Source organism: Barbus barbus, assembly GCF_936440315.1.
Source record: "Barbus barbus genome assembly, chromosome: 29".
NCBI classification, from domain to species: domain Eukaryota; kingdom Metazoa; phylum Chordata; class Actinopteri; order Cypriniformes; family Cyprinidae; genus Barbus; species Barbus barbus.
In genome coordinates, this window is record NC_136757.1 from 12,748,247 (window position 1) to 12,769,190 (window position 20,944).

Consider the following 20,944-nt stretch of genomic DNA (forward strand, 5'->3'; position numbering starts at 1 on the left):
CAGGTATATTAGGCTGCTGTCACTTTAAGACCTAATGCACCGATCCAGTACCTTAACACATCACTTTTCTCCAAACTGTTTACGTTAGCTTAAAACATAACCAGCAGCATTTAAACAAACACTCCCCAAGATGGCATTTTAACATAACATTGTGTATATTTGACTGTTCAAGCGCAAAAAGCTGTGAAAGAATACTGAATTTGGGATCTTCGGGTGTGTGTGAGTGTGAGTATATCATTTAGCTCTTTTTCAAAGGTTATTGCACCTAATAACACTTTTAACACTTTTTACACCCTGAGATATGCACAATATAGCAAAATATCTGTCAATGGACAGTTTATATTGTTTGTATCAAGTTCAGGTTCAAGTTGTCATTCCGCTACATGTGGGGACATACAGTGGAACAAAATGTTGTGCCTCGCAGGACCACGGTGCTACATAAATACAGACATACAACAATGAAGTAAAAAAACACTTTAAACCTATAAAAACACTATAAACCTATACACAACTAACCTACTGACAGATTTTAACTATAAGTATACTATATATAAATATTTACCATATACAAACTAAAAAAATAAATAAATAAAAGATAAAAAATACAAACTATACGAATGCTTCACATAAATACTGTACATGTGCAAAGAGAAACATTTTGAGTCAAAAGTCGCCCAGCCCTATGCTAAATATCTTGTTTTTAAGTAAATGACATAACTAATTTTAGGTGAACTGTCCCTTTAATTTCTGGTAAATCAAGTTTACTCTCTTTTACTTGTTTCCTAAACCGTTTGTGCGAGCTTTATTTACACCTTTGTGCCCAGTGATGGGCTGGTGCAGGTTAACAAACCACTGTAGGCATCAGCAAGGGATTCTACGGGAATTTTAGGGAACGTCTTCCTTGTTCCTTCACACCTGATTTGTGTGCTTGTGCGCTACTTAATGGATTTTGAAGAGTGTTATTGCTGAAATAATTGCGTGCGAGTTCTGTGGTGAATGTGCATCCTCTGTGATTGGAGCTCTGCAGGTTTCCTGCCTCAGGATGCAGAAAACAAGGCAATGATAATCTGTAATTTGGAGTGTAGCTCTTTGTCGGAAAAAAAGAAGAGACCCTTCAGAGGGAGCTCTTTCTCTCCTTCTCTGTCTCTCTCTCTCTCTCTGCTCCAGGCGGCAGAGTCTTTGCTGTGGATTCACTGCAGCCAAATTTAAATGATGGACTGTCAAGTCTGGCACAGAGGACACCATTGCAAAAAGTAATTTCTTTGGCACTGGATCACGGCCCAGCTGTATGTTTCTAACGCTGCTTTTGTTGTTTATTAACACACCCTTGCACATACATGTGCATTTTTAAAAAAAAGACACGCACATGTGGGCATCTGACATGCAGGAACACTCCAACACGCTCAAATATCGCAGCGAGAGAAATGAAGGAACCAGGCAGAGAGGATTCTGGGATTAGTGTGCCTGCATATTACAGCAATATTCACGTCTGCCCAAAGCTTTTTATTCTTGCCTTGCATGCACTTGTGCTCATGCGTGTGTGTATAATGACACTAATACACCAGAACCTGCCATTTGTGTGTCCTGTTTTTATATGTGTATGTGTGTGTGTGTGACCTGGTTTTACATACTTCTCCGTTACCTAATTAGGCAGTGCTGGAGAAGGACGAGGCGGCTTGCATAGATTAGTTGCCTGTGGGTATTTCATAAGTGCCTTTCAATGACACATTTGCATTATTTGCTGGGGGTGTACATTAAGAGGCACACTACCTTGGCCACAAATGAAGGCCAGGAGCTTAATAAGACAAGAACAAATAACCTAAGCAGATATTAACATGAAATATGACAACCCAAAGCGGGCTAGAAATTGAGAGAGTCGAATTGGAAATGTACAATATTGAAAATAACAGTGCTCAAAGCACATATACATATTTCATGGAATTCTGGAAATATGAAGATATTTTATATTTGAATGAATGAAGAGACCAATGTATTGGGGAAAAGGGGATTATCAGTTGTAGTGTTAGGAAGTTTGATTCATATTAATGAAATGGTTCATTTAGACCAATTCAAATACTAATGCATTTTTATTGTGAATCATGACTCAGAAGAAATTTTTACTCAAATTTATATAATTGCTTTTTTATAAATACATTACAATACAATGAGTGTTACATGTATGATCTGTTTTAGTTTAGTTTCTATGTCTCCGTCTTCCTGCCTCGTTTGTTTCCATGGTTTTTGATAATTAGTTACACACCTGTTTTCTGTTCCTTCCTAATTACGTTCAGTATTTTAAGCCTGTGTTCTCCTAGTTTACTTTGTCTGTTATCGTTTTGGATTTGTTTTTGTTTGTGCCCTGCTCAGTCTGTGGATTATTAAAAGAACTCTTTATTATACTCTTTCATCGTGCGCTTTGCTTTACACACCAAGCACGTAACAATGAGTTTCAGCCGAATCATTAAAAAGATGATTCATCTGCACTTTGTTCACTTCATTTTCAATTGTTACAGATTCCATTTGGTTAGATTTTACAACATTTGGCAAACCATTTAGACCAAATCAAAGAACATGTTCAAAACAACTGTTTGCAAATCAGATAGCACTAATTTCAGTACTTCTTTTTAACAATTTGCTTTCCGTTTTGTTGTATAGTTTACCATTAGTTTAGTGTTATGAAAATCTGTTTAACTGAATCTTTGTAAAAAAAGTTGAAATTACAGTTAATTTGTAAACTATATATTTCCAGTCATCAGTAACGATTCATTATTAATAATGTATCACTATGTTTTCAATTAGGTTTTATAAATTTACATTAGGTTCCATGATTTACAGATTGCTTTGTGAATCGTTTAGACCGATTTATTAAAGAAAAAAAACAGAACAAATCCTTAATCCGTATCTTATCACTACTTCTATTTAACACGTTTTCCATTAGGTCATATGAATTACCATAGGTTAGAATATAGTGTTGAACAGAATTGGTTCAAAACAATTATTTTGTGAACTGGATATCACTACTCAAAGATCAATGTATCAATATGTTTTTGATTAGGTTATATAGACTCCCATTAGGTTACATGGCTGAAAGAACCAGTAAAAATAATTAATTGCATATCACTAATCATTAGAAATCCATATCTTAATGTTTTCTTTTTCTTATTTATGAATTAAGACCAGCTCTTTATCACATGGTCGACTATGTAAAAACTATGTATACCGAAAAATGCTGGCTTCAGCATCTTGACCAGTGACTAATTATACATACGGGCTAAACAAATGATTGAATAAAGCTCAGCCTGGCCAGAGCCAGTGACCCCGTGAGATCCAGCACAGGAGCCCATGCTGAATAGGTCCCGTCAGGTCACTGTGTGTGTGAGAGAGAGAGTGTCGATCTGTGTCGCTGTGGCCTTGCGCTCTGGTTTGGCCGGCCTCCACGTAGACACACAAGCAGGCCTGCTCGCTGACCACTGTGGTTCTTGGCCCCAGGCCAACTCCATGTCCAGGAGGGCACACACACACACACACAAAGAGGCAGTGACAGAGGCCCTCTTGTTTAGACACTCTCACTCTTTCTCTCCGTCTCTGCCGCGCTTTCTCCGTCCTCTCCCTCTGGACTCTCACGCTGCGTGTCACTACAGACAAATGTCAGCTCCTCAACGGGACAGTGATTAATTTTGGTGTGCTTGGCGAAATGTCTACAAGATGTTTGTTTGGGTTATCTTTTCCCACCCATGTCTTCTCTCCCCTCCTCCTCTCCCTCACCCTGTCACAAACCTCTCTCCTGGGGAGAGGAAACACATCATCATCTAGGGACATCCAGGCTACCTGAACTGACAGGAGATCCTCTACTCTTGACTGCTGCCACTTTTAGTCACGTCTCTCACTCTCTCTTTCTCCCGCTTTCTTTCTCTCCTTCTCCATTGCCTTTTAAAATTCAGATGTTTAAACTTGAATGCCCTGTCCCAGCTCTGAGGTGTGTGTGTGTATTGTCACGCATCGCTGTCAATGGTCCTGATTAGCTTATCATTCTGTGCGGAGGGAAGAGATACCGCGTATCATCAACATCATCTTCCTCCCAGTCCAAGTTGTACTGCTCCATCATTTCTCATTCCTCCTGCATTCACTGCCATTGTCCAATCTGTAAACACTGATAATTTACCAACCTTGTAGTGCATTTGAAAACTCCACCAAACTCGGCAACTAAACTGAAAGATGTTTGTCAAACACACTATTATAGGTTGATAACACTTAAATGAATTGTGATCGGCCAGCGGTCAGTTTTCGAGTGGTCATAATGAAGTGCTACAGTAACCAGATCCATTTTAGAGGGCTTGATTTGTATTTTTCCATTTAATTTTTTTCAATATTTTATTCAAGGCAAAAAAACTGAAAAGTTTCAAAATGAAGAAAAAGTATTTTTTCTTCTTATCCTATAAAACACAGCAAAATATATAACTGAATCAGCAACAATGATAAAAAAATAAATTATTTAAATGTAGAATATGAGTAAAAATGGTAAATTATGATCAATTAATTTTTGATTAATTCTAAATTAAATTAAAGTATTTCTAAAATTGAATTATCTCTATTTTTTAAGAAAATAATTTAGTAATGAAACTGAATAGTGGCTGATCTTTTCTGCCATGAAAAAAAAATACAAAATAGAATAGAACATTTAAAATAGAAATAGAAATGAAAATAGAAATTTATAGAAATTATATTTCTTATTTCTTTACCTTGAAATTGCACTGATATGTGTCTCTGTAGAGAAAATCTGAAAATCCAACTGTTGCGCTCTATAAACATAATGCATTCCAGACTTTATCCCAATAGTCTTGCTGTGTGAAACTCAACTTTACATTTTGAAAATGTCCAGCATGTTAAGTCTGTCAAAGTCGACAGGCTGGGCAAGCAGTGTGCGGTGGTCTCGCGGTACAGCAGTCCCCGACTGTGGGGAAATAGAGAGCCTCTAGCGTGTGACTGGGACTCTGATTTGAGCTGGCTGAGTCGATTTGGTGGGAGGGCGCAGTGCGCTGGCCTCCCCAGTGCAGTCTCAGGTATGGTAATTAGTCTGTCATTAACATTGGGAATAGCTAATGTGTATTAATGTGTTAATGGCATGTTAATTACCCTACATGTGAGAGCGAGAGAGAGCCCGGAGGCGCTTTCCCTCAGCGTTGTCTTTGCCATGTGGATGTAGGCCAAGATTCATGTATGGACACACACATACACAGAAAAAGACACTTGAAGACACATTAATGTGCTTGAATGCTTTGGCTGTTTTATTTGGCAGAACAAAAGATTTTTAGAAGTGATCAGATCTGCTGTGTTTCTCCAACAGACGTCACTGAGAGGTAGATCCACATCCAAAAGCGCATAATATGATTCCAAATGCATTTTGTAATCCTGATTCGGTTTGGCTCACTTTAACACACACTTTCCATTGACTTCTATTGTTTTTATACTGAGCTAATGATGTTTTCTCTTCCCTAACCATCTCACAACCCTTTTAGATTTTATTTAACACATTATTTAGTGCATTTATTAGGCTATTTTCCTTGTGGGGACATTTAGTCTGCAAAACCGGCCCCACATACACACTTTTCATGGTCATGAACGACCGAGCACTGAGAGAGATGACCTTTCTAGATATTGACAGAAAGTAAATTCCCTTTCGATTAGTTAGCTTTGGGAGACCTGCGCCGGTCGATTAAATTATATGTGCCGAGGTGTCGATAGCCAGCGGTCTGCTGCAGAGCAACTCATTGAACAGATAGAGAAGGGATGAGGGGTTATGGGGTCAGTTGGAGGTGTATTGAACTGAACTCACAGACCGTGGATGCATGAAAGAGCGCGCTCGAGAAGAAATCACTGTAAGACGGTACTCGCATGCTGGGGATAACTGAATTACAACAAATATCTTTCTTTCCTGTCTCCTCATGTTGCTTCACAAAACCAGATGCTCTTCCTGATTTGAACGAACACGGAGAAGTATTTCTGCTGTCAGCATGTCACAGTCGGATTTCAAGCCTTCCGTTAAATGGATGAACTGAAAACAAACAATTTAGTTGTCTAGATCAGTGTTTCCCAACCTTTTTTCACATCTCAAATACTTTTTATCTATATAAACCAGAAATATCATCTTTTAAACTTGTGTTACACCACTGTTCAAAATAAAAAAAAACTTTTATTTAGAACAAAAGAGAAGATAAATAGTGACTGTAAAACCATTTATAACATAAAGAATTCTATTGACATTAAGTTCTGTTCTTTTAGATGTTCTTCTAAAATGTTTTCAGCACAACTGTTTTCAACATTTAGAATAATATATATATATATAGTCTCTAAGTCTCTTGTGCTCATTTATTTGATCATAAATATATTTATTTATTTAATGTATGTATTTATGAATGATCAAATAAATGGGCACAAAAGACTTCAAAAGCATTAAAACATCTAATTAATCCAAACTTTTGAACAGCAGTGTACATTGGATATATTTATTATCAGTAGGATTCTTATTAAGCAACCAGTTTACAATTATTGATGGTAAGGGTAAAAAAAAAATGCCCCAGAAAATAGTAATTTCACTTTTGAGAAACTTTAATCTTTTTAATTAACTGCTTTTAATTTGATTGACAAAATGTACATTAAAAAGAATATGTTTAGTCATTAATTACAAAAATGAATTGTGTTTTATTTAAAAATTTTGAATAGTCCTTATGTTTTCTTTATTTTATATTAAAACTTTTATTTAAGTTGTATTGATTTAAAGCAAAGCTGAAATCACAGGTCTCGGGTTTGTATAAGTATAAACAAACACACATCCTCACCAAGTTGCTGACTGTACTGAAGAAAAAAAAATGACTCTCAGTGGTGCTCGTGTGTGTTAAGAGCTTGGCACGCTTCAACACTGCACATTAACTCAGCGGGGATGAGTCTTTATGGCTCTCATGGCCACTCTTAAGTGATGGGAGTAAACAAGGTAGAGGTCAGAGGTCAGTCGTAAGGTTATGCCCAGTGCCTAAGGGACAGATTGAGGGAGAGAGACAGAGAGAGCAGGTGTAAATTCACTATAATTGTTGTGACGGCATGCAGTTGTCAAATACTTGTCTATAACAGTAAACTGTGCCTGTCTTTTGTATAAGGCCTGTTTCACACTGCATTGTTCGTGCTGGACCTACTGTACGCTTCTAGAAATATGCGCTGCTTGCAGTGTGAAACAGGCCTCAGTGTATTCAGTAATCTTTTGTTCGCAGAGATTCGTAACACACCAGCAACAGTTCCCCCTTCATCGTGTTGTTCGTTTTGAGCTGATGAAATCGAGTGACAGGCCTAAAGCACAGCGTTTAATTGGGGCTGGTTCTTCGCCGTACTGTGTATTTTTAGGGAACTTGTGAAGGTGAAGCTTGGCCTCCATTCTTCAAACGAGCTCCCAACCCCCTATTGTCCATTTACTATGATACCCGCAACGTTGCATCAGACCCAGCTGCTCAGAACAGAGCTTTTTCTGTCGCCTTGGCTCGGGGTTTAAGTCCTAGGGAACTTGCATCAGACAAAAAAAGTTAAAGGCACAAAAACGAATGTTTCGTACTACTACCTGGGATTGTTGCGTTAGGTAAAGGGTTTGGATAAAGGTGCATGGTGTTTACACATGCCGTCAAGCTTATGCTGAGACAGTGAGGTATTAGGTAAATCCAGTGTGGATATCTGTGACTAAAGCAGTGGAAATTCTCAGCTGTGTATTTGCAGCTTTACTGCCAATGAGAGATCTAATCGCCTCAAAGCCCATTTTACCAGTATCACGGCACGATGTTTACATTGCTCATCCTAAAAGTGTTATTAGCTGCTTAGCTTAAAGGAAACCGCAGGCCTCAGGATGAAATAACCCGCTGTGTGGATGTGATAGCACTAATTCATTTCAGACATATTGGGGTTTAGTTTGAAGTGATAAAAGTGTTGTTACAACTGAGGAGATTTGCTTGTTTCTTATTTGTCTGGATCCTCCTTGAGCCGGAAGTTATATGAATAGTGTTGCTATAATAAAACGGATAAGAATAAAGATTAAGAGAATCGAACAGAGGGAGAATATGAAACTGAAACTGAAAGGAAGGAAAATATGGTGAAATTACATGTGAGTGTATAAGGCAAAGCAAAAATTCTTCTAAATTCTAGTTTAAAATGCATACTCTAAGTTCTTTGAATATACTTTTTGTATTCATAATGGTTTCATATGGGTTGGGAAACATTTATACCATTTTCAACAAAAGTTTTGTTTGTTTGTTTATTCGTTTAAAATATTATTATACTTTTGTTTCAAATATTTATTATTATTTGTTATACTATTATTATTATACTTTATCATATTTATTATTATACTTTTTTATGATATGTTTTAAGTGTAAATGTTTAAAACCACATGTGGTATAACAAATTTCATTTGAACATGTTTAAGTACACATATTAATCAATATTTTTTAAAAGTTTTTTCATAGTGTTTATTTAATATCACAAATTCATTATATATATATATATATATATATATATATATATATATATATATATATATATATATATATATATAATTATTATTATATATTTTTTATTTATTTTAATTTTTTATAAATTTTGAACAAAAACGGAACATATACAAGATGAGAAAAAGTAAAACGTGTAACAGCTTAAAGAGAGAGGACTGGAGAACCCTAAAATACTTTTGGGAGCGAACGTGGGTAAAGATTCAACAAGAAAAGACTAGACTCTTATTTCTGTTGTTAAAAGAAAGTGGCCCCATGAAGCACAGCACTGTTTGCTTGAAGCTCTTGCAGCAGGTGGAGGTGGAAGAAAGGAGGGGGTCTGTGTCTACAAACGTGCCCATTATGGATGGCTCTCCTGGGCTGCCGTGGCACCAATACACCCGGTCTGCAGCCTGGAGGGGCCCGGCGTGCTCTCCGCACAGCCGCGTAATCATTTTTATCCCCGCCATTTCCCAAATAGAAATGGACACGTATGATAAAAGTGTCAGGGCCAGTGTGGGCGACAGGACCTTCTAACTGCATTACATGTCACATCCTCACGTCCCTCTCTCTTCTGCTTTGCTTGCGAACGGCCGTGTTATTGCTCGCAGGAACTTGGCGGTAATATACAGTGCGAGACAAGCAGCTCTTTATGGCCTCAGATTATTTGGTTTGAATGAAAGTGCTGATTTATGTCTGTTTAAGTGAAAAGCTCTGTAAATTCCCTCAGCTACGTTTCCTGTTCTGGTCCTTCAGGAGCGACTGAGTGGAATGGTAGTGACAACTGAGGCTGGTGTGGAAATGTGTCAGTTGTGGTGTATTTAATATACCTGACAGAAACGTGAAGAAATAAACCAACCTCAAAAACTAAGCCTTTACCTCCTCTAATGTAACACAAATCAAACGCAAACCCAAACATGCTCATACTTGGATATGATACCCAGCGAGCACACAAATCATCGCATCATCTGGAAAGTATCATGCTCATTTTTTTTCAAAGCCATAGTTGTGTACAAACCTCTGATAAACATCTAAAACCACAGACAACATCTGCTAAATATCGCTCTAACATCTGACAGGGAACATTTTGGCTAATCCACATGAAAATGATGTACACATCAAATCAGGATTATTGTAGTTAACTACAACTTAAACCTTTACAAAAAATAATTACTTTAAATAAAATAAACCTTAAATGAAATAAAATATAAAAAACTTACTTGCAACATTTCTCATTTTCATTTAGTTTTCCTTGATGTACTAAAATCATTAAAACAATTTAAATAAAAAATAAATAATATAGACATTAAAAAGCATAAAAAATGACAAAAACAGAAACATTAAAAAAAAAATAACTGAAATTAAAATAAAATTAATTAAAAATAGAAATATGAAAATGTAAAAATTAAAACTAATTCAAAATGTTAATAAAATCTATATAGTATCAACAGATTAAAATAATTAAAACTAAAATAAAATTAATATATCTATACAAACATTTATATAAACTATAAAAACATTTAATACTAATAAAATGACAAAAACAACTAAATTACTAAAACTAACTAAAATTAAAATAAATTGTAAAAAAAAAAAAAATATGAAATCATCGAAATACAAAGTCATTAAAAATAATAACCTACTATAATAAAAACAATTATACTAGCAACATGATGTGCTGTTTTTATAAACTGAAATTTAAACAAAATTACTTAAAAATAGAAGTATGAAAATATAAAAATTAAGACAAATTCAAAATAGTAATAAAAACTATATATTATCAACTTATCTACTAAAATCATTAAAATTAAATATAAAATTAATATGACCTATAAAAACATTTTAAAAAATAATAAAATTACAAAAATAATCGAATTACTAAAACAAACTAAAATTAAAATAAAAGGATATTTTTTTTATATGAAAGCATGAAAATAAAAACGAATTCACTAATAAACTGATATCGCGTTTGGTCTTGTTGTGTATCGCGTATCTTGTCAGTGTCGGCCATTTGTTGTGAAATAATAAGGAAACTGTGTCCAGCTAAATTCAATTAGTATTTTGTTAGACGGGTATAAAAAAGCTTAGTTTACCGCAGCAGCGGTCGCGTGAAAGCCTCCTTGTGTGAAGACCAAAGAGTGTAAAGACCATCGACTCTACCGTGCGACTCCACCGGACAGGGACACCGGCAAAGGATATAAGTATCGCTTTTTATTTCTCCTCTTTCCTACTACTTGTTTCACTTCTGTTTCAGTTTTTATAACCATTTCTTCTTACTATGTGTAAGTAAGTTGTGTTTTTTTAGCATGTTTGGCAGTGTTATTTTTTAGGATTACTGAAACTACTGTCGTTTGATTTGTATTTGTTATTTATTTAAATTTTAGTTCAATTATGTCTGAATTTATTATGTCGTTATAGGTCTTTTATTAAGTTTTAGTTTTATTTCATTTGAGTAATTTTAATACTTCAACAAACTAAATGGAAATGATATAATATATATATATTGAATTTATAAGTGTGTGTGTGTAAAGAACATTTTGTTCTTTAATATTTTGAATTGTTTGTAGCTTTATTTTTTTGTTGTTCATTTAAATGTTAAGTTTTCAAATTTTGTTGTATGCATTTCTCATTTTTATTGAATTTCTTTATATATTTTTTAAATGTGTGTAGGTAGTATTTATAAAGTTTTAGTCTTTAGCTTTGGATCTGTTTTTAGTTGTTGTAATACTACAATTGATTGCTTCTGTTGTCCTCATTTGTAAGTCGCTTTGGATAAAAGCGTCTGCTAAATGACTAAAATAATAATAATAATAATAATTAAAAATAAAAGTAAAATATAATAAATACTATTATGCTATCAACATGATGTACTGAAAAAAATAAAACTACAAACATTAATAAAACTACTACTAATAATAATAATAATAACAAACACGCCAAAACAAAAATTCTACAACTGTTGCAACATAATGCTAAAAACTATGAGTAATGAAATAAGACTGGATCAACTTGATGTCTTGGTGATTGGTTGGTTGTGTGTATGTTGTGTAGTTGTGTGGCTGCTCTTGGAGTCAGTGGAGCAGGGTCATATTGTCCCTGGTGTGGCCTTGGCGCTGTGCGCTGACACTGCATTGTCCAGCACGGCCAGCTGAGCGTCTCACACAAATGACCTCATTCATCCTCGGCCTCTCACACCATTACACCCCATGGCCTAATATCAACAGCACATACATGCGCTAACACCTGATCAATAGCACACGGGCCAGGCAGTCTAGGCTGAAGGTGCCGCTCTTTAAATTTGTTGTGTTAGCCGAGTAAATGGTCTCTTCATGTTGATGTTGACAGCGTCTTGTCTTTGTTTATTTACAAAAGTGGGTTAGCTAGAGTGTCCGTGTTCGGTGGGGTTTGTTTGTACTCTGGGTTTGCTTGCTGCAGACGTTGATGGATTGTAGCTTTTTTTTTTTTTTTTTTTGTGGTTGTGCTTTATGAGAGCGAGTCTTGAAGTCTGTTTGCAAAGCTATAAAATGAATGTGTAAATATTTGTTTATGTTGTAATGCGCACAAGAATTGGAAGCAAGTGTAGTGTTGCAAATGTATAACCTTAGTCAATGTAGTCAATTAGTCAATTACTTTGTATATATGCGTTCAAACGTATATTTTGTTTGTGGGATTGATTTGAACGACAGAGTAAATAAAATAGGTAGTTGACATAAAAATCAAGCAATGCCCTGTGGTATGGCAAAGCCGGTTACTAAATGCAGGGATGTACTTATTTTTTTCCTATTTTTTCATTTGTTTGTTTGAAAGAAATTAATACTTTTATTCAGCAAGGATGCATTAAATTGATAAAAAGTGAGGGTAAAGACATTTATAATGTTACAGTGGATTTCTATTTTAAATAAATTCTGTTCTTTTGAACTTTCTATTCCTCAAAGAATCCTGAAAACAATTATAAGCTGCACAACTGTTTTCAACATTAATAATAACAGAACATGTTTCTTGAACATCAAATCAGCATATTAGAATGATTTCTGAAGGATCATGTGACTGAAGACTGTAATGATGCTGAAAATTCAGCTTTGCATCACAGGAATAAATTACACTGCAAATAAAATATAATAAAACATTAGTTATTTTAAATTGTAATAATATTTCACAATATTCCTGTTTTTACTGGAGTTTTATCAAATAAATGAAGCCTTACTGACCCCAAATTTTTGAACGGTAGTGTGTATTTCTGTAGTTTTCAAATAAAATGCCCCCCCCCAGATATATAATCAAGCACATACCCATCAAGCATACCTGTGTGCTTGTGTGTAATGTGTGTGTGAGTGTGTCTTTGTGTCTCTGTCAAACACACAGAGAGGCTTAGCTGCTTGCCAGGCTTCCACAGTGCAATAATAAAGTCAGTAATCTCCTCATTTAAGATTCGGCATCTCACAGTATCTTAATGAAGCCTGTAATGAAGCTCTCAGGAACTCTCAGAACCCCCAAATCACCCACTAGTTAAACCGTCCAAAATACCCAGACCAACCACAGCATACACACACTCGTCTTAGTCCTAGACATTTCTTTGTGCATTTATGATGATTTCTCGCCCCCTGTGTTAGCTGAATAATAGTATGTTCATTTCAGCTTGTTTTTATTCTGGTTTTACGGCTGTTTTTTTGTTTTTTTATGTCTGGCTTTTAAATCTTATGTGTTGAATGAAAATTAATTGGGATCTGTTCTTTACGTTCCCATAACTCTGTATTAAAAGGTAAAACAAAATGTCAGAGAACTGTGATCCAGGCAGCTTTAGATACCAAGAACATTGTTTCTTACAGTAAATGACAAACACTACTACCATGAAAGTCGAAATCGGGATGTGTGCCAAATAACAAACACAGAAGGCCACGGACAGTGTGCATCTTCTTAGAGAGGCACCGTTACAAATACATGTTAAGATTAAAACGTTTGATTAAAATCTTTCACAAAATAACTTTTTCTGCTTCATTATTCTCCTATATGACTGGAATTCATTATGCAAACACGGAGAGAGAGAAAGAGAGAGAGGCAAGCATGGTGCGGAAGTTTGTAATCAATCTTAATGGCTCTTTACTGCTCCAAGGTTCATTATGAATATCAGGCAAACACAATGAGCTATCTTTCACCCTCATATCGATTGCTATGCAAATTTACATACATTTCGAGCAGCCTTGCCTCTGCAGAGAGCAGAACCGGGTAGTGTAATAAAACAGTTTGTTAACAACAAAACATAACGGCACTTGTGAGAACACTTTCTGCTCATTATTACGCCGTACTCGTGATTTCGGAACAGCAGGCGAGCGCGTTCAGATACGTGTACAAGCACACCTTTCTGTTTAGCATCGCCTCAGCGTGGAGAGGTGCCATCACGCTGTTGAGTGTGTGTCAGTCGGTGAGTGTCCCTGTCATGTATGGCTGTGAGTACACACACCGTGTGTGCAGTGTGCTGTGATAATTCGAGAAGGCAGCACTGCAAAACAGAGGAAAAACAAATTCGTACCTACGGGCCTTTTCAGCACTCACTCAATACCCCCAGCGCCCTGATCTGTCTCACTTTAACTTAAGCATAGAGATGGGCCGGAGTGGACGGCGTATTTTCACTCTAATACAGTCTGTAGTTATTTTGGCCTTTTGTGACGGATAGTGGTATTTGCTGAGAGACAGAGGCTTGATTGCAGAGCTGACTACCCGTGTGATAGTACGCTTGTGATTAACGCCTATATGAAATTCAATCATTTGTCAATAAATAATTCACTCTTTCATCGTTCACGGGTCATGAGGGCAGCAGACGGGCCCAAGCGAAACAGTATACATCTTTACATTCTCTGTTTTTTTTTTGTTTTCTCAAAAACATTGAGAACTTGTTGCTGGAAAATTGTTGAAAAAGACACAGTATCCATCACATTTACAAATATGTAGAGTTAATAATGTTTTTGTGAGGGTTTAGTAAGTGAGCATTTTCTGGAAAGGATAGCCAAAAATGAACAGTCTATCATCATTTACTTGTTCCAGACCTGTTTGAGTTTATACTTAAAGGGATAATTTACACTTAAACTAGTGAAGGGATAGTTAACACTTACACTGTTTACACTTAAAGGGATAGTTCACCCAAAAATGAAAATTCTGTCATTAATTACTCATTCTCATGTCATTCCAAACCCGTAAGACCTTCGTTGATCTTCGGAACACAAATTGAGATATTTTTGATGAAATCCGGGAGCTCTCTGACCTTCCCTAGACAGTAAGGGAACTACCACAATCAAGGCTCAGAAACGTAGCAAGGAAATCAGTAAAATAGTCCATGTGACATCAGGGGTTCAACCGTAATTTTACAAAGCTACGAGAATACTTTTTGTGCACAAAGAAAACAAATATAATGACTTTATTCAGCAATTCTTCTCCTCCTCATACAGTTTCCTGTGACGCGTTGCCATTATGGACAGAGTATCATGACGCATGCGCTTTCTTCCACTTCATGTAAACAATGCATAAATTGAATAAAGTCGTTATATTTGTTTTCTCTGCACATAAAAAGTATTCTCGTAGCTTTGAAAAATTACAGTTCTGGACGTTGATCATGTTAGTACCCTTGCTGTCTGTGGAGGGTCAGAGAGCTCTCAGATTTAATCAAAAATACCTTAATTTGTGTTCCGAAGATGAACAAAGGTCTTACGGGTTTGGAACAACATGAGGGTGAATAATTACTGACAGAATTTTCATTTTTGGGTGAACTATCCCTTTAAGTTTAAAACTCAAACAGGTCTGGAACAAGTAAATGATGACAGACTGTTCATTTTTGGCCAGACTATCCCTTTCAGAGCATGCTCACTAAATAAACCCTTACAAATAATTAAAACATAATATATTTTGAAAAATGTCACTGGGGTCCATGTTTTCTTTGGGGCCAAATTACTTTAATTGACTTTAAAAGAGTATCAAATTATAATCTTTTCTGTTCCACAGTTGAAAAGAGTCATTCATCTAGTACGATAAATTGATTCAAAACTGTTTAAGAATATAAAAAGCCTCGTCATGTCACTGACCGATCGCTTCTTGTTGTTTATCAGGTCTAAGTATCCGCGGGGCTCAGGAGGAGGACCCACCCGATCCACAGCTGATGCGTCTTGACAACATGCTTCTGGCAGAGGGCGTGTCAGGACCGGAAAAGGGCGGAGGATCGGCGGCGGCGGCAGCAGCAGCAGCAGCAGCCGGCAGTCCCACTGACAACTCCATCGAGCATTCTGACTACAGGGCCAAACTCTCCCAGATCAGACAGATCTACCATACCGAGCTGGAGAAATATGAGCAGGTGAATGACAGTATGCACTACAGTACAGTAAGGCTTTCCTAGCTTGCAGCAAATATTGTTGTAAATGTAATGAAATTCATCTTTAGTATGTTTTCTTCTCAATTTACAAGCGCTATTCAATCATTAGGGGGGGGGGGGGGCAGTTGTAAAATGTAATGAAAATAAGGATGTTGTATTTTTTGTAAAAAAGTAAGTAAATAAATAAATAATTCAAATTTTTTTTGTATTTTGTAATGCATATTACCAATCAAAAATTAAGTTTTCATATATTTACGGTAGGAAATTTACAAAATATCTTCATGGAACATGATCTTTACAAGCTGCAGTCCGTAACTTATACTCATTGTCACGCAATGCTGATGTTGTTAACAATAATAATTCGAGAATAAAGTATAACAATAATAATACTTTGCACGGTTTGATGTGATATGAGCTAACTGATTTAGATTTAATCACCATTGGTAGCGCGATTTATGGTTAGGGCTGGGCGATAAAACGATAACGATATGTATCGCGATAGACACGTGAACGATATCAATAAAAAATGTGTTCGATAAAATGTTCGATATTTTTTATTCTTCGTCGGAAGAAAACAAAGGCTGCGAAGCAAGTTTGGTTGCATTAACAAAGGCACTCGCTCTCTGATAACCTAGCAACGTAGGGAGTGACACGCTAACAGCCAATCATGTAACAGTATCATGTTTGGTTGCGCCATATCGTTGTCTCGTGTCTAAGTGCGCACGCGCGGCTGAGAGTGCACGTCTGCAGCCAGACCCTATTGGCTGGTCTGCTGGATTCCTCTTCATAAGTAGAAAATGAGTGCCGCAGCGAGCGAGGAAATTGTAAATAAAAGAGAAAGTCAGCTCGCCAGTATGGCAGTTTTTTGGATATTATAAGTCTGACCGTAGTCAGACCAAATGTCGTCTGCAAATTATGCAAGACCGTCGTCCCCGCCAAGACTGGTAATACCACGAACTTGATGTACCACCTTAAAAAAAATATCAATAATTATCGATATCGACCGATATGAAACACTGATATCGTGATACAGTTTTCAGCCATATCGCCCAGCCCTATTTATGGTAATGATTTTTTCCTCAGTTGGGCAGAACAAACGTGGCAGACTTGTTACTTACTTGTTCAGATGGCAATATACGGTGAAAATTCTTATTTGGGTCATATATTCCAAGACATAGGCTAGAATCTTATGATTGCGAAGTAAAGTAAGCATCCACATGCGTGTGGTGACTGACAGCTACATATTAACCTCAAAACATTAAATTAATCCACTCTGGAGCCATGCCAACTCACAACCCCACGCAAGGAAGATAATTCCGCACAAAGCTGCAATTCCAGGTTTTCAAACAAAGATGGCGACAAAGAGGCAAAACTTATGGACTGCAGCCTTAATATCCTAATGATTTTTGGCATAAAAGAAAAATCGATTATTTTGACCCATACAATGTATTTTTGGCTATTGCTACAAATATACCTGTGATATATATATATATATATATATATATATATATATATATATATATATATATATATATATATAAAACATATATATATATATATATATATATATAAAACATATATAATATGCAAATAATACAATTCTTTCTGAAGTTTGAAAATTTTACTTTTGAAGATAAAGTTTTTCTGAAACATCCCATTTTGGTGCCAGCATTAAATTAAATTTGCAAAGGTGATTTTATATACATAAAAAGCATACAACATGCAAGTAAAGTGTCTACTTCAATGTTTCAGTTGTGGAAATGAAATGTCAAAATATGGATGAAATAATGTTCCATCATCAATCAGTATAACATAGATATTTATGTAAAAAATGGATTGAAGAACATTGGCAAAAATTCATAAAGATGTAAAATTACAATTCATCAGTTTTGGGGGGATGTGCTGTGATCCTCAAATAGAGTATTTTAATATGTCATCTAATGATTCTTGTTCCAAATATTCATATTTTTTGTATACAAACTATTGTTACACTGAATGACATTTTATTGTGTGCCATTTGTGAATCATAGGGAAAATGTATGATAGTCATTTTTCGCTCAGAAAAAGTCAAATTAAAAGTAAAAGAAACATTCTAATGTATAGTACAGAAAAATGCTGCATTAAACTTCTATTATCAAAATCTAATGACCATCTTATAACCGATTGCGTCACTGCAGTCTTTGTATGGTAAACTGTGACCTTTGCTTTCTTGCATCTGTTGAACCATATATTTGCCTTTACGTTTGTGTTTGTGTTGATTCTGACCAAAACATTCAGGTTGATTTTAATGGCAAAAGCTAATTATGAAGCACTTGATTTACATACTGTAGAACCAAATCCTTTTCCAGCCTGGTAAACACTGAAATTGCATACTGTATCTAGTTAAGGCCAGCCAGATTGTATGGTACAGAGCCAATAATACTGCAAAAGAACTTTGTATCTGCATTCACACATTTGCATTGATCCTATGAGTGTGAATAATCCCAGCTTGCTGTTCTGTCAGAATAGATGTTTTTCAATGAAGCTTCATGGCAGGTTTAAAGGGAGACCTGGAGGCCTTCATCTGAACTGAAGGTGTCAGAGGTCTAAACCTGAGCAAGCATTTTGCGTTTTACAGTCCTGTCTATCATGATTACAACTGAGAGCAGATGTGATTTATGGTGGTATTCAGGCATTAGGACATCTTCAACTTACCTGACCTCTGAACAGCGGTAGTCTAGACATCCTCTTATAAATATTGAGCAGACGCTTTTAGTTACAGTGTGGAGAGCAGCCTCTGATTGCAATAGTGCATTTGAGAGTGTCGCTATGCAGGACTGCCTGCTTCATTGAGGTCGTGTATTGATTCTTTAATGGAGCTGACATTAATTTTTGATTCAGCGCTTTAGTTATTTTCCTCATAATCATGGATGAGTTGAACGAGGGCCTTTCATTCATAATTCTTTTCATATGCGCTATAGTTAAAGTGCTTGGTGTTTTGAGGAGATGCCTTGAAAAATAATAGCTGAAATAATAGAAAAGTAATAGCTGCTTGTCTATTTGCCCCGGGTCAAGGACATGATGATATTTTTTTTGCCCGGATCTGAAACCAGCATGAATGCATCTCTAAGAACTTGTGCATTAAACTAGATTTTACACAGTTTTTCCTGTTGTTTCCTCTTTCCTCTTGTTTGACATGGACCCCCCTAATGTTCATTCTGTACTTGCACCATAAACAATAAAGAATGGTCAGGAGAACACTTTTATTTCTAAATAACAATCCTTTTAATATGATATGGAAGTTGTTTAGCTGATGGCTTTGCCAGCCAATGGCCTAAATTAGTCTGATTAACTTGCAAGTGTTTAAAAAGGGAGTGTGTGGAAAAGGTGGCTCAACCCTTTCACCCAGAGTAAATGCATCTTTCTTAAGGGTGTTCCCCCTTTTAATTATCTAAATGTAAATACTTAACGAATTTTACTCCGAGTAATGAGCTAAAGTGCGCACTACCTAAATTAGTTATTCTAATTAATCATGTATGAACCACTGCTTTAACGAAAAGCTGTTTAAATTCTACTGGTGCTGGGCAGGTGCCAAATTGCAAATCGGCATTTGCATTCATAGATGACTTCACCTATTAAGCCATTCAAGTCCTCCCCAGCACTACAAATAGTATGGATGGTGTTTTTCCCATGCTTTCAAGAGCGGCAGCTTTGAACTTGCTTGAAAAATTGCTGATTGCTGCTCCAGAGAGCTTCAAACGAATGCAGTTGAACTGATGGGCTGCTTCTGCGGAATAATGTCAAAGAGCATTTCTGTCACTGTGCTGAGAGTATATAACTATTTCAAAAGAGGGTCAATCTCCAGGATGTTTTTGGAGTTTAAGTGAGGATGTGATGCCGGAATTGTATATTCAGAAATTATTTATTAGTGTAGCTGTTGAGTCTCAGAAGCAGGTTCTAAAGACTTCAGAGTAATTTAGTTTCGCATAATGCATTTTACACCTACATCCTCACTCAGAATAAAAGCTGTGTCCTCAGCTCAAAATTGTCTTTCTCCACAGGCATGTAACGAGTTCACTACCCACGTCATGAATCTGTTGAGGGAGCAGTCTCGCACACGGCCCATCTCGCCCAAAGAGATCGAGCGCATGGTCAGCATTATCCATCGCAAATTCAGCTCCATCCAAATGCAGCTTAAACAGAGCACCTGTGAGGCCGTCATGATCTTGAGGTCCCGCTTCCTCGATGCCAGGTTAGTATCAGTGTGTGATCTGTCCACATAAATTATAGTATGTGTATTTACATATGAGTTGTATCAGTTATATTCGAAATAATTTATCTTCTTCTAATTAATCAATGCAAGAAAATAATGATTAGAGAATAAGATTTCAAGGTAACCATCAAATATAATGGCCCCAAAAGGTGTGGTCACATTTACAAATCAAGTCATATTAATAGGAATCCGCTCAATCTGATATTTCATGTATGAGCGTTAAAGTTCTCCAACAGATTTCACTCATGTTCAAGTTGGTCACATAGTTTTGCACTGTTTTCCATGAACATATTGTTCAAAACGAGGACAAAAGATTCATTATTCTACTAAAAGTTTGTTTTACATTAAATGGCTTAGAATAGTGAAGTTAGTCCTGAAAAAAATATCCAGCCTCCAGTCTACAGATTCCAATTGGTTTGATATTTTATCTATACAGTGTAGGGGTGGAACGGTACACAGATGTCATGGTTCAGTACATATCTCGGTTCGGGGGTCATGGTTCGATATGATTTCGGTACAACGGGAAAAAAAAAAAGAAAAAAGCTGAATGCTCAGTTTCTTTTCATTTATTTTGAAAAGACAGTAGTACAAATAAAAAAAAAATCCACAGATGTGAAAATACTAAATATTATTACATTGTTATAAAACCTGCAGTACATATATACATTCAAGGAATAAATTCTTGAAATATATTTGATTTAGTTTACAGATAAACAAGGGAAAAAAACAGTGCGACAGGTAACGTTGCCTGCCGTTTCAGTGAATTTTTATGCTGGTATATGGAAATGCGCGCGCACACACACACACACACACACACAC

General features: G+C 36.1%; 1 protein-coding gene across 5 annotated transcripts in view; it reads left to right on the forward strand.

Annotated features, from left to right (window-relative positions):
* The window catches only part of LOC306849261 (pre-B-cell leukemia transcription factor 3), a 93,137-nt gene that overhangs the window by 58,074 nt on the left and 14,119 nt on the right, over window positions 1-20,944 (forward strand). For all 5 annotated transcript variants that reach the window (XM_079384171.1, XM_079384172.1, XM_079384173.1 and 2 more), the window contains exons 3-4: window positions 15,614-15,855; window positions 19,914-20,104. In XM_079384171.1, coding sequence (XP_079240297.1) covers window positions 15,614-15,855; window positions 19,914-20,104 — 433 coding nt within the window. The remainder of the gene's footprint in view (window positions 1-15,613; window positions 15,856-19,913; window positions 20,105-20,944) is intronic.